General features: G+C 50.0%; 2 protein-coding genes across 7 annotated transcripts in view; one reads left to right on the top strand and one right to left on the bottom strand.

The window, feature by feature from the left end:
• Positions 1-6,035: 6,035 nt before the first annotated feature.
• Positions 6,036-8,834, top strand: HYI (hydroxypyruvate isomerase (putative)). Of its 5 annotated transcripts, none has more exons than XM_010347469.3 (9): positions 6,036-6,076; positions 6,157-6,430; positions 6,510-6,621; positions 7,653-7,767; positions 7,957-8,035; positions 8,126-8,175; positions 8,278-8,347; positions 8,451-8,585; positions 8,684-8,834. In XM_010347469.3, exons 2-9 carry the CDS (start codon positions 6,232-6,234, stop codon positions 8,755-8,757), a joined length of 834 nt encoding a protein of 277 aa, XP_010345771.1. In that variant the 5' UTR covers positions 6,036-6,076; positions 6,157-6,231; the 3' UTR covers positions 8,758-8,834. The 5 variants fall into 5 exon arrangements, with proteins under 5 accessions (XP_010345771.1, XP_074236774.1, XP_010345773.1 ...); XM_074380673.1 differs by lacking the exon at positions 6,036-6,076 and adding an exon at positions 6,992-7,093 and having other exon boundaries at positions 6,132-6,430; positions 6,510-6,594; XM_010347471.3 differs by lacking the exons at positions 6,036-6,076; positions 8,278-8,347 and having other exon boundaries at positions 6,132-6,430; positions 8,404-8,585.
• SZT2 (SZT2 subunit of KICSTOR complex) overlaps positions 8,831-14,179 on the bottom strand; it is a 57,769-nt gene continuing 52,420 nt past the window's right edge. For both annotated transcript variants that reach the window (XM_074380670.1, XM_003936949.4), the window contains 10 exons: positions 13,965-14,055; positions 13,689-13,769; positions 13,532-13,606; positions 12,796-13,009; positions 12,264-12,417; positions 12,005-12,127; positions 11,490-11,895; positions 11,246-11,362; positions 9,786-9,854; positions 8,831-9,649 (listed from right to left, as the gene is read on the bottom strand). In XM_074380670.1, coding sequence (XP_074236771.1) covers positions 9,506-9,649; positions 9,786-9,854; positions 11,246-11,362; positions 11,490-11,895; positions 12,005-12,127; positions 12,264-12,417; positions 12,796-13,009; positions 13,532-13,606; positions 13,689-13,769; positions 13,965-14,055 — 1,474 coding nt within the window. In that variant the 3' untranslated portion in view covers positions 8,831-9,505. The remainder of the gene's footprint in view (positions 9,650-9,785; positions 9,855-11,245; positions 11,363-11,489; positions 11,896-12,004; positions 12,128-12,263; positions 12,418-12,795; positions 13,010-13,531; positions 13,607-13,688; positions 13,770-13,964; positions 14,056-14,179) is intronic.

The raw sequence follows: 14,179 nt of genomic DNA, 5'->3' as shown, positions 1-14,179 counted from the left end.
CTAAATCTAGACAGCTATAACTGAACACATGGTTGGGTGTGAAAATATATAAGATAGTATATGGAATCTGATTTGAACATACTGTAGGAAAGTAATAGAAAGATTAGTAGCTCAAACCAGAAAGTTAAATAGAAATGAGGGTGCTCTTGTATAGAGCAAGATAGAAAAGAGTGTAATGAAGATTGGATAAAATTTTTAAAAAATTGGTAAAATGTTTGAAAGACAAAGATTCCTCCTAGACATTGAAGTCCGTAATTTGCTGTGGGGTCACCCGGCCTCCACTGTAAGTTATATGAAATTATATAAATTCATGAAATGATATAAATACATATCCCCAAAGCCTCAGGGTTTGGGTCTTTAAATTTCTTTTTACCGGGAGATCCAAATATGTCCTGCAATGTGCAAAATGCTAGATCTTAGGATGGGAAAAGCAAGTTAGTTCTTGGTTACCTTGATTTTGGAGAGGGTTAAGATGACACAAGAACGCAGACCTGGTTGATTCCCTTATAGAAGTTCCAAGCGCTGAACACAGGTCCTCTTTCGGTTTTTCTTTGCCACTTCTCTTTGTTTATTAGCTTTATTCTCTCTGGCTGACTGTCCCCATAAGTACGGTTCTATTAGGATGGAGAAAAGAGGAAACATATTGGATGGGCAACCTGCAACGTCTGAAACAGGTTATTATGGCTGGGCTAGCTTGGGTCAGGTGCCCACTCACTGACCAATCACTATGGCTCAGAAGAAAGAATCACATAAGACGATTGCCCCATTCACACCTTAAGGTGAAGAAGTGGTGAAAGTGATATAGTTCCCCCAAACAAGGGAATTGTTCTGAGAGAAAGAGAGATCTTCTGTTAATAATCCATTGTGGCTAATAAATTACCCCAAAACTCAGTGGCTTAAAACAGCAAATGTTTCTTACCAAAGAGTTTCTGTGAGTCAGGAGACCAGGTGTAGTTTAGCTGGGTGTCTCTTACAAGGCTGTAATCCAGGTGTTGGCCAGAGCACAGGCATTTTAAGGCTCAATAGAGGGAGAATCTGCTTCTGAGCTCACTCATGCGGCTGTTGGCAGGCTTCAGGTTCTTGCCAGCCGTTGGCTGGTGTATTAGCTTGGGCTGTGATAACAAAATATCATAGACTGGTGGCTTCAACTACAGTCATAGATTTCACAGTTCTGGAGGCTGGGAAGTCCAACATCAAGGTGCCAGCAGATTTGGTGTTGGGATTACAGGCGTGAGCCCACATGCCCGGCCAGCAGTATGGTCATTTTCACTATATTGATTCTAGCCCTCCATAAGCATGGCATGTGTTTCCATTTGTTTGTGTTGTCCATTATTTCTTTCAGCAGTGTTTTGTAGTTTTCCTTGTAGAGATCTTTCAATTCCTTTGTTAGGTATATTCCTAAGTGTTTTATTTATTTATTTTTGCAGCTATTGTAAAAGGGGTTGAATTCTTGATTTGATTCTCTACTTGGTCACTGTTGGTGTATAGAAGAGCTACTGATTTGTGTACATTAATCTTATATCCGGAAACTTTGCTGAATTCTTTCATCAGTTCTAGAAACTTTCTGGAGGAGTCCTTAGGGTTTTCAAGGTATTTAAATGATCATACCATCAGCAAACAAGGACAGTTTGACTTCCTCTTTACCAGTTTGGATGCCCTTTCTTTCTCCTGTCTAATTCCTCTGGCTAGGACTTCCAGTACTATGCTGAAGAGGAGTGGTGAGAGTGGGCATCCTTGTCTTGTTTCTGTTCTCAGAGGGAATGTTTTCAGCTTTTCTCCATTCAGTATTATGTTGCCCGTGGGTTTGTCATAGATGGTTTTTATTACATTAAAGTATGTCCCATATATGCAGATTTTGCAGAGGGTTTTAATCATAAAGGGATGCTGGATTTAGCTGAATGCTTTTTCTGTATCTATTGAGATGATCATGTGATTTTTTAAAATTCTGTTTATGTAGTGTTATCACTTTTTTTTGACTTACATATGTTAAACCATCCCTGGTATGAAATCCACTTGATCATGGTGGATTATCTTTTTTATATGTTGTTGGATTCGATTAGCTAGTATCGTGTTAGGGATTTTAGCATCTATGCTAATCAGGGATATTGGTCTGTAGTTTTCTTTTTTGGTTGTGTCCTTCCCTGGTTTTGGTATTAGGGTAATGCCAGCTTCATAGAATGATTTAGGGAGGGCTCCTTTCTCTGTCTTGTGGAATAGTGTCAAAAGGATTGGTACCAGTTCTTTGAATGTCTGGTAGAATTCTGCTGTGAATCTGTCTGGTCTTGGACTTAATTTTGTTGGTAATTTTTAAACTACCATTTCAATCTTACTGCTTCTTATTGGTCTGTTCAGGGTATCTAATTCTTCCTGATTTAAGCTAGGAGGGCTGTATTTTTCCAGGAGTTATCCATTTCTTCTAGGTTTTCTAGTATATGTGCATAAAGGTGTTCATAATTGCCTTGAATGAGCTTTTGTATTTCAGTGGTGTCAGTTGTAATATTTCCTGTTTCATTTCTTAGTAAGGCTATCTGGATTTTCTCTCCTCTTTACTTGGTTAATCTTGCTAATGGTCAATCAGTTTTATTTTATTTTATGTGACAGGGTCTGTCACCCAGGCTGGAGTGCAGTGGTGTAATCACAGCTCACTGCAGCCTTGATCCCCCAGACCCAAGTGATCTTCTCACCTCAGCCTCTGGAGTAGCTGGGACTGCACACACATGCCACACAAATGCCTGGCCAATTGTTATACTTTTGTCAAGATGGGATTTCACTAGGTTGCTGAGGCTGGTCTCAAACTCCTGGGCTCAAGTTATCCTCCTGCCTCAGCCTCCCAAAATGCGGGGATTACAGGCATGAGCCACTCCCTCTGACCCATTCGGGACCATTTTACAGGCTGTCTGCCACAGGTTCTGGGCAGATAATACAATAAAGACCACCATACTGAGCAGTGACAAGTTGAGTCTAAAAAGTAGTCATTATTATTCAAACCAGACAAACAATACAAACAAGCTGAACCTGTAGAAAAATCTTGAGACTATAATGATACCACAATGAGGATGTTCATATATATCAAATGTGCTAACAGATGGCAGTAATGCATACAGGTTTCAAAGATGTGTTTTTATTAAATATAAAACAGATACAAAATGATCTTTATAAAATATATGTTAGCTCTAAAGAAGACTAGTAACATTAACATACGTGACTGTGTTATCCAAGGTAAGAGAAGGGATAACTAATGCTTTCAGAGGCTCCAATGCCATCCTCTTTGCTCCTCCTCTAGAGGTCATCACCATCATGCTGAATTTTGTGATAAATATTCACTTACTCGTCATTGTTTTTCCAGAGATGTCTATATTCCTACACAAGACCCTGTTGGTTTTCCCTGCCTTTGACTCTGTATCAATGGAATCACAGTGTATATATTTCTCTGTGATTTGCTTCTTCCTCTAGATTATGTTTCTGAGACTTATCTACTTGATGCCTTCATAATGATGTTTTTCAATTCCAACCAAACTTCACTAAGGTCTTCATATATTGCCCTAATACAACAACACACTCAGTTTTATCATTTGAGCCACCAGCTTTCTCTTGCACAACATGGTATGGCTATACTGTTATACAACTCATCTATATATGGATGGATGGACATTTGAGTTAGTTCCATCTTTTTGCTACATGAATAGTTCAGCTGTGAACATCACTTTACTTGTTTCCTGGTACACTTGTGCAACACTTTCTTCAGGGGCTACACCTGGGCAAGGAATGTTGGCTCAAAGGCATATCAGCTTTAAGAGACAATGCCAAACTGTTTTTCAAGGAGGTTATAGTGATTTATACTCCTATCAGCAGTTGTTCCAAATCCTATCCAATATTTGATAATGTCTTTTTTTATTTTTGCCAATCTGGAAGGCATAAAATGGAATTTCATTGAGGTTTTGATTTGCATTTCACATGAGTTCTAATATGTTTTACTGCATTGCCAAATGCTATCCAGTGATCGACTGAGACTCTGAACTCTGTACTAGTTTTTGCCATTATCCATGCAACTATTTACAAATTGTTGTTACTTTAACATCACACCTGTGCAAATTATTTGGTTAAAAGTCAAATATGTATCTGTGAAGCACAATAAAGCCAAAAAGAAGTCAAATGCAAATAATCAAGACTTGTGATAACTTAATGTCATGGCTGTGTTGCAAGGTGGCCTAAGACACAGATAAAGGTGAATAAAACAAATAATTTTCATGGACATTGCACTCTTTATATATTTATCTTGGCATATAATATGAAGGTGTTGTAAGGGAATTAGGGGGAACGTGAGTCATGTATGTCTAGTTTATACATAATGTTTACTGCCCTAAGAGATGTCCAAGGAAAAAAGGGGTGGACCATTGGGAGTTCGACACATTTTGTTCCTGACGCAGAGCTCAGCAGATGGTGGTGCTTTCAACATCATAAATAAAATTTGCATACTAGGGGATTAACATTGAGATGGTAATAAAGGAATTACAATTTTGGATTGCAAACACACTAAAGTTGGGATTGGTTACAATGATAAACTTAGTGAGATCTTGATTGGACTATACCCAAGAAACACCTTCCAGGACAAGGCAAAGGTCCTAGTGCAAAACCAGCTTCAAATGGGCAAGAAATCAGGTGATCAGTGTCAGCTCGTGGCAGTCTGTTCTTGGAGGCGGAGCTGAAGAGACGGAACCTGCCAAGCATTTGAGTTCACTACGGGATCAGGCTGGATCCCTGATGTCTGAGTTGGCCTCATTTGAGATGGAGTTGAGCATTGACAGAACGAACAGTGGGAGCTGGGTGTTCGTAATGTTGCATTTTCAGCTTCTCTGTCAAAGTTAGCACAGACGATAGATCAATATGACGTTTACTCATGAACTGTTGGGACATAAATCTACATTTTTCAAAAGAAATTTAGCACATCAGTAACTTAAATATGTTCCTATTTTTGACCACGTAATTCTACCCGTAAGTACCTGCCCAATCAGTTGAGTTATTGAAGATGAAAGTAAAATCATTCAAATTATCTCAAGAAACATTAAAAGGGTATACAGACACTGAAACCCAGGGAAGTCTAAGCATCCCAGCCTTAAGTGCACACACCTGGGAGCAGCTATGGGTTTGGGCACCCCTGCGACTGCAGGAGTTTCTCAGTGTGCTGCCTCTATTCACAGGACTTTTCCCCGCTCCTTTCCGCTCTAGCTTTTTTTGTACCATAGGACGCTCTACCTTATTTCGTTTGTACAGCCTAGTCATCTTCCAGTAACACCACCTGTTGACTCTTAGCATTTCCTTGTTTGAACTCTTGATTGGTTAGATTATCTCGGCAAGCGACGCAAGTGAGAGGTCTTTGGCCAGTCTATGGATTGGCTGCCCTGTGATCAGATGACCTCCCTGGTCCAATCAGCTGAGGCTAAGGCTAAGAGGGGACAGTTCACCCAGAGCTGCTTAATGGGGCGGCTTCCCTTGCAAAAGACAAACGGTGTGAACGGACAAACACTGTGATGGACAACTCTAGAAAAGGACTCGAAAAAGAGTCCGAGATAGGGACTAAGACGTGCATGAAAGTGCGCTTGCGGTGCGCGCGCGTTAGCCGTCCACGGAGTACAATAATGACTTGGTGCTTAGGTGTGCGACAATGAGCAGCGACGGCGCTGACTTTGAAGGCTATTGGAAACGTTAAAATAATATTCCATGAAAAAGGCCTATAAAACCGCATACACCGAATGATCAGAATTTTCAAAGAAAAAATGGCATATTTTAAAATTTGGACGGGAAGTGGTGTGAAAACTTGTGGTATGAAAGTGCTGCTTTATTTGGTCATACAGCTTTCAAATGCTGCTTCATGAACAGATAGCATTTTTACAATCAGAAGAGAGACTCAGTATTAAAGTGCACGTCCCATGGTTGCAACCGCGCCTTCAGGCAGCTCTCTTGCCCCGCGCCCGGCTCTCAGACTCGGGGCCCGGCCTCCCCACCTCCTCCTGGTGCCGGCCCCGCCCCTCCGCCCCTCCGCCCCTCCGCCCCTCCCCGCGCTTCCTCTCCAGCTAACGTAAGGCACTTTCCGCGAAGACCCGGGTTTTTACAGCACTTCGCTTCTTCTAACCCTGAACAGTGCGCTTTTGTTCGCAGGGCCAGCACGAAGAGTCCCGCCCCGCCCGCCGCCTCCGCGGCCCGCGGCCTCTGCCCGGTCCGGCCTCCCACATCATGGCGCCGCTGCGCTTCTCCGCCAATCTGTCCTGGCTATTCCCCGAGCTCCCTGGCCTCCTCGCGCGGCTGCAGGCCGCGGGCAGCTCGGGCTTCGAGGCCGCCGAGGTGGCCTGGCCTTACGCGGAGCCGCCCGAGGCGCTGGCGCGGGCGGCGCAGGAAGCCGGGCTACGGCTGGTGCTGATCAACACGCCCCCGGGTGCGCGGCAGGCCGGGAGGGCTGGAGGGGCAGGGGCGTGCGTGCCCGAGCTGAGGGCTGAGGCCCGTTCTCTCTGCAGGAGATCAAGAGAAGGGGGAAATGGGGCTGGGGGCCGTACCCGGGAGACAGGCGGCCTTCCGAGAGGGGCTGGAGCAGGCGGTGCGGTACGCCAAGGCCCTGGGCTGTCCCAGGTACCCTCCCATCCCACACCCCTCTGTGACCCATGACCCTGCCGCAGGTTAAGGGCGTCGAGGACGCCAGAGTTTCAAAAGTCTGAGCCCACTGGCCTATCTCCGCCCCTGTGGTCCTGGCCCTTTGTAAACTGCCTTTTTAATTTTATCTGTCCTGTGCCAGTCTGTTTGCCACTCTTTCATGTTCACCCCATGCCGGGATTCCATGCTGGGAGCTCAGTCTGCCTAGGGAGATAGGAGAGTAAATCTACGCAGTGATCCATTTGAGGACAGGCCTATTCAAGGAAGCTGTGGGAGCAGGGTAGGCACCTAACCCTGTCTGGATCAGAGAAAGCTGCTTACAGGTAGTGATGCTTGGACTGTCTTGAAGGAGTGGGCATTGCTTGATGGGCAGGAGGTACAGTATTCCTGGCAAGGGTGCTGTGGCAAGAGGAGGCCTGGTGTGTTCAGCAGCGTTCCTGAGGCTGGAAGGGTAGCCTGTTGGGGTGGGGAGGCCTGGAATGTTGGCTTGGAGCTGAATGTGGCTAAGATCTGGGTGATAGGAGGAGGTGGACGGCTCAAACTGGGGCTGATCAAATGCCAAATCCTGCAGAGGCCAAACAGGCTCAGAAGGAACTGGCAATGTGATCACTATGGTGAATGATAGGGGAGAAAACAGATGGGAAGAGGCTAAGAAGTAGATGGGAGGAGAGGAAATAGAAACAGCAGCATGAAATACCTGAGATGGGCAAGGGTCAGGATAATTTTTAAAGGTGAGACTTTTGCAGGTTGTATGTTGAGAAGGACCGAGGGAAGGAGAGGTGCAAATTACTGGAGGAGGGGGGAGTGGACGCTGAGGTGTCTGGGAGAGGGCTTGCCCCTCCGCCGTCACTGAAGTGTCTCTGAAAGTGCTTGGATGCCTGGGCATCGTAGCCCAGGTGCCATGGACCGGAGACTTGGGGAGACAGGCGAGGCCGGCACAGTCAGGGAATCCTGGGAGAGTTGTAAAGAGAGCCAAGGAAAGCAAAGCCTCCAGGCTATCTTCTCCACAGGATCCACCTGATGGCTGGCCGAGTACCCCAGGGGGCTGACCCGGCAGCAATCAAGGCTGAGATGGAGACCGTTTTTCTAGAGAATCTGAGGCATGCAGCTGGGGTTTTGGCTCAGGTGAGAAAGGTGGAAACACAGACACACGTACTCACATATGTGAGTGGAGGGGTGCCAGTGGAGACAGCATGTGAGGCACGAGGCTGGCTGCCGGCCTAGGTCAGAAGGACAGGTGAGGGCCTTGACCAGTGACTGATGGGGGACAAACCTGGGAAGGAGCTCTATTCACAGCACCTGACATGCTGCTAGGAGGACCTCGTGGGACTGCTGGAGCCCATCAACACCCGAATCACTGACCCCCAGTACTTCCTGGACACGCCCCAGCAGGGTAGGACCCCAGGCCTCTGGATCCTTCTGTCCCTTTGGATACCTGTGCTTTCCTTGAGGTTCATGACCCACTCCCTGGCTTCTCTTCCAGCGGCAGCCATCTTACAGAAGGTGGGAAGACCCAACCTCCAATTACAAATGGTAAGTGGAAGAAAGGGGGTACTTTGCAGAGAGCCCGGTCTCTCAATCTTGGAAGGAGGGCGGAGCCCATGGGGTCTTGGACTGTAGAATCCTCTTCCCCAGGACATATTCCACTGGCAGATCATGGATGGGAACCTGACAGGAAACATCCGGGAGTTCCTGCCCATTGTTGGTGAGAGGAGCTTTCTTTGCTCTTTCACCCTTTCAATCCCCACATCTCTCCTTCAGGCCCTGGCAGGAGCCCAGACCCCACATCTGTCCTCATCTGTCCCCAGGGCACGTACAGGTGGCACAGGTCCCAGGCCGAGGGGAGCCCAGCAGCCCCGGAGAGCTGAACTTCCCCTATCTGTTTCAACTGCTGGAAGATGAAGGCTACAAAGGTTTTGTGGGCTGCGAGTACCGGCCTCAAGGTGAGGCATGGCCCTGGGGAAGGGAGCTCTGGAAGAACTTGGCCAGGGGCTGTTTTCTCCATGTGGGCTGAGATGCCAAGGTCTCTCTCTCCCTACAGGAGATACAGTAGAGGGCCTGAGCTGGCTACGGTCATACTGGGACAGGCGAGGCCACCCAGAGGCTGGCCAGTGAGGGCCTGCACACCACCCATGTGCCTCCAGACAGCAAGTGAAATCCTGTCTCCTCTGCATTAAAGATGACCTGCTGAACACTGTCATATATCTCTGTTATGGGGTGGGGGGACACACAGTGTCTAACACTTCAGTTTCTCTGTTGCTTCCCTCCCACTGAGAAGCCAATGCCAGGGTTGCTGTGGAGATGGGAGAGCTTCTGAGTCCACCTCCTCATTAAAGGATGAGAAACCCAGGGTCCGAGAGCAGAGACTTGACAGTGGTCCCAGGTGCTTCAAAGGAAGAGCTGGGATTGGAACCCAGGTGTTATCTCGATGGGAATGTCCAGCAGTGATGTCCAAGTGGGAAATGAAGACCTGAGGGCTCAAGGGGCGTAGGTGGCTGACAGTGGTCAAAGGCTGGCGGCAGGATTCAGGCAATGGAGCTCTAGGGGGTGAGTGCTTGCAATCCTGTGTGCTTGCAACTCCCAGGACTCTAGCAGGTGGGCAGAAAGGAGTGCCCCAAAAGGGCCCAAAAGGTGTAAGGGGATGGAGTCCTGGATTGGTCAGTGGCTGTGGGTGTTTGGGGAGGGCAGTTCCTGCTGCCAGGCTGGGGCAGCAGACCCCCGACATAGTCCCAAAGCTTTTGGTGTCACTCAGTGTCTGGCCTATCCTGGGGCCCAGAAGGGCTGGTCGGTCCTGCCTCTGGCGGGCAACATTGTAGACCTATGATTTGAGGAATAGTGACGTTCAGTGGTCCAGTCCACTCCCTCAGAGGAGGCGGGTCCAGAGAGTGAAACAGGCTGTGTTGATGACAGACTCCAGGTGGTGATAGGTGGAGACCAGCTGGGCAGGGGGGCTCTCGCTGTCCTGGGGCTGCACTGGGAAGGGCTCTCGGAAAACCACTGTCAGAGACTGTGGGGAACACCGTGGGGGTGTGCTGGTGAGAGAAGGGCATGGGTGGGGACCCCAATCTCAACAGGCTCTGAGGCGGAGCATTTGGGATATGGCCTCCCACTAGGCTGAAACAAAGCCCCCTACTTGTTCTCACCGTCTTTCCTAAGTGGGAGTCCAGAAACACTAGCACAAAGCAGTCAGTGAACTTCTGATTCAGCACAACCTGCAGCAAAAGATGAGGAGGGGACTGAGGTCTGTCTCCCCCTGAGGTGGCAAAGACCCTCCCACAGAGGTCCTGAGGTGAAGGGAGGATGCGGAGAGGCCTACTTCCATCTCTATCCCTCACCCCACCTGTACCCCAAGGTCACATAGGACTGTGTCTCCAAATTGAGCCTCAATCCTCATCCTTGCTGGCTTTCCGGTCAGCCTGTCTGAGCTGTGTCAGAATGAGGGGTAATAGTTGATCCTGGAGGCCCCAAACAGAGCCTAGCACACTGAAGCCAATCAATGGAGAGCACTGTACCCCTGGCACAACCTCCTGGCCTCCTGTCCTGGGTCTCCTCTCTGACCCCTCCTGGGATTGTCCTGTCCCCTTATGTCTGTCAGCTCCCGAATGCTGCGCTTGGTGACCCATAGTGGGATGATTTGCTCTCCCAAGGCTTCAGTTACCGCCTGTTCAGAGCTGTTGCCTAGGACTCGCCTGAGCTGCAATCCTGATGCCCACAGGCCTTGCAGACCGTGAAGGGCCTTCTAGACTTCAGACTCAGCTTGCCCCAAGCTGGACTCATTACCCTTCGCCAAAACCCACTCCTGCTCCAGCCTTCCCACTGCCCACAGGTGCACCCCCCTTTATTCACAACCTAGTGCAGCCTCATCCTAACTGACATAGGCTTCCCTAGGAGACCCTTCCTGCGCCCTGAAATGAATCCTCTGCACAAGCACTGTGCAGTAGGACTCCTTACCTGACTCCAACTCCTACTTTTTCACTTGAAGTCTTCTCTCAAATTCCTCCTTTCTTGAACCTCAGCTCTGGCCGGGCCCATCTCTGCAGGCTCCTTAATGCCCCATGCTAGGGCCCACCACCATAGCTCTCTTCTCTCTACCTGTCCTTTACAGCAGTGCTTTCACACTTCAGTTTGCACACAAATCACCTGGGGAGACTGCTAGCCTGCAGATCCTGAGTCAGCAGTCTGGAGTGTGGCTGGAGAGCCTGCATTTCAGCAAGCTCCCAGGTGCTGTGGCTGCTGGTCTGTGGACCACACTTTGAGTCACAAGGCTTCAAAGCCCAAGGGGTCCTTTCTGGGGCTCCAGCCTCTGACACCAACCACTGATGAAGTTCTGAGAGCTCCCTGGGTTGTCAGTTCCAGAGCCTGGCCCTCGGGATCTCAAGCCAAGGTTTGTGTTTTTGGTGAGTCTCTGAGGGCAGAGCTGCTGAGAATCACATGCTGTGGCTCAATGCCCAGTACTCGAAGGGTTTTATGTGTTTCTGTGTAGTCCTGCTCTGTCTAGGCCTCCCTCCAGAGCACAGCTTGTTTGCTCAGGCAGAGGGGTGCATCTGTCTGGTGAGGGTTTCTGCTGTGTTTCCCTTTTCAGAGGAAGGTCAAGGGGACTTACCAGGTACTGAGTTCCCAAGTCTGGGCTTTGGAAATGGCGACAGCTCTGGGGGAAGCGGCTTAGAAGAACTTTGATCAGGCTCTGGTACCAGGAGACCGTCATGGATAGGAAACAGTCCTGGGGGAGGAGCCACAGGCCTGAGTCTGCTGTTCCACTCACCTCAGATTCTTGTGCCCTCTGCTCTGGGTGCCAGTGGAATTCCTGGCAGCTATCCCAGCTCTTTCTGGAGTCCACAGTCCCTTACCAGCTGGGGGTCGATGTCCCCAATGGATTTGGCATGGACTGCTTCTAGGAGCTCCTCCAGCTCTGCCAGGGCCAGGCGCCCCCCTAGCCGTAGTCGATCAGGCCCTGGCGGCTCCAGCAGGAAGAGGCGCTTCCAGAGGGTGTCCCGACGGCAGTGCCCTCCAGCCAGCCGTACCAGCTGAGCCAGCCGTGCCCGTGCCATGCCCACCTCTGCAGCCAGTGGTGGGAACAAAGGAGCCGGTCCAGGGGCTAGAACAAGCCCTGAGACTTCCCCAGGACTGCCAGCTGAACTCCCAGGAGCCTCTGGCTCAGGGGGCAGTCTGGGTGGCTTCCGGAAGCGGCGCATGTCAGTAGTGAGCCTGGGGAAGAGCTCTCGCTGGCTGGTGAGCACCACGAAGAACTGTAGCCTGGGGTAGGGAGCAGGGCAGGAGAGTGGCGGTCACAGCAAGAGACACACAGGGCAGGGTGGGAGGCATGCTGGGAAATGGGCATGTCTGAGATAGGGGAACTGCTGACCGCAGAATGTGCCGCTCGGCCTCTCCTTGCTCCTCAAAGGGTGCAGCACAGTGACAGACAAGCAGAGACACATCAAAGTCATCCTGGTGGCGAAGTCCCTCAGAGTCCAGGTAGGAGCCAGAGCTGTGTAGGACAGGTTGGGGAGATGTCAACTGGGGTTCTCACCCCTTCTGCCCCCAGAAAACAGGTCTCTCTACTGCAAGTGTGCCCCAACCGCAGCTCCTGCAGCATGCGTGCTGGATGCTACTCCCAGCCTTACCTATGCCAGGCTGACACCAGGGCATACTCATTGTGTTCTGGGCCCCCTGGCCGGGCCATTCGCAGTGGCTTCATGTGGTAAGAGCTGGCATGGTCAGCCACGTAGTTGTACAGCTGGTGGGCAGCAATGAGTGGGGTGGGGAGCTCCAGTGTCCCTGAAGGGTAAGTAATAGACAGTGGACACTAAGCCTAGAACGGACACACTGATCTGGTGGGGCACAGGGATGGGAGTCTCTAAGGCTCTGACTGGCAGGCAGAATGAGTCTGCTTTTCTTGGGAGCTCCTGCATTCCTGTGGAACACAGAGACAGGACAAAAATGACTCAGAACAGAGAGCAGGGACGGGTAACATGGGGTCCCAGCTCTGGTGAGAGACAGTCACAGGATAGAAACATGGGAACATGGTATGTGTGACATGAGGTAATTAACAACATGGGCCCATGTGTCCAGGGAGGTCGTCCCATCAGCCCTGACCTGGAGCCACCTGTGGCCTCTTCTTTTTTTGGGTTTATTGGCTTGCCCTTGGGCACTCACCTTGGTAAATGTGATTGCGGCCAAAGTGGGGTCCATCAGGGTGGTGGGCCAGGAAGTGTCGCAGGAAGGTGGTGAGATGGTAGCCGTGCCGCAGCACTAGGTGGGCACCCAGCACGTGCTGGTGCACGAGGCGCAGGTGGAAGTCATAGCTGAACGAGTGCACGTGCATCAGGTCCCGCACCTTGTCACACTCCTCTGTGAACAGCATGGATAGCTGGGGAGGCAGCAGCAGGAGACAGGGTTAGGGTGTGGCTGCACTGGCTGCCCAATACACATTTTCCTTCTTCCCTGTGAAGAAGCGAAAGACTTCCCCTGCTGCTATGGCCCAGTGGAACGCCCTCTGCCAGACTGGTTTCTGTGGGAAGGCCTCCCCATTCTAGCCTCCATTTTTCATATCATATTGTAACTGTTTCCATGAAACTAGGGTCATTTTGAGAGACTGGGCCATTTTCCTGTATCCCGGATTCCACGAGGGTCTGCCACAGACTCTAGATGACCACAGGCCAGACCAGGCACTGTACTGCTTCAGGGCTACAGCTAAACCTGCTCTGGATGACTGACAGCACGCAGTCACGGCACCAGAATGAGCACTGACCTAGCCAGGCCGCAGCACTGGATCAGTCACTGGGCCAGCCTACCCACTACATTACTCTGCTGCCCAGCAGATAAGACATGGAGCCATGCTGCCCACAGGACACTGGGGTACAATGACTGTGCCCACACCTCAGCCACATACCTGTGAGTTCACAGCCTGCCCCATTGGGATTCGGGAACATTCCAGGGCAAACTGTTTGACACAGAAATAACAGCCCTGAAGGAAGAGTGAAGATGAGATCAGGAGGGTGAGAGGCTGGTGCATCTGACTCTCTCCACTCAGTGCTCCTCCTGCTTACCTGGAACACCAGTTCGATGAGGATGATGCCCCCGGGGAGTGCCCGCTGCAGGTGATAAGTGGTTACTGGAGAGCTTGTGCTCTGAAAAAAGGAAAAAGGGGGCAAGGGTTAGGGGCTAACCAGCCTCAAGTCAGTAGGGTGGAAGTTTCTTAGGTCCCTGACTTTAATAGGGTCAGTCTGGGATCAGTGACTGTAGTACATCACTCAGAGTCAATGACCTCAGGCCTTGGGAAAGTTATTCCGCATCAGTAACTTTACCATTATATGACAAGTTACCTTGGGGCTCCCATCAGTCTTGGTTTTAGGGCAGGAGAAGGAGCCTCGACCCTCCGTTCCAAGGATAGCCATGGCCCGCGGCCGGCTGGTGCTGTAGAAAAGGAGGGATAAGAGGATGAGGCAGGCTAGTGGTGTGCAGTCATAGTGATCAGACTCAGAATCCGTTTTCCATGGAATCATTTTGCAGGGGAGGAAACAGGCTCCCAAAGGTGCCA

Source organism: Saimiri boliviensis, chromosome 11, assembly GCF_048565385.1.
Source record: "Saimiri boliviensis isolate mSaiBol1 chromosome 11, mSaiBol1.pri, whole genome shotgun sequence".
Classification (NCBI taxonomy): domain Eukaryota; kingdom Metazoa; phylum Chordata; class Mammalia; order Primates; family Cebidae; genus Saimiri; species Saimiri boliviensis.
This window is presented reverse-complemented; position numbering and strand designations above follow the sequence as displayed.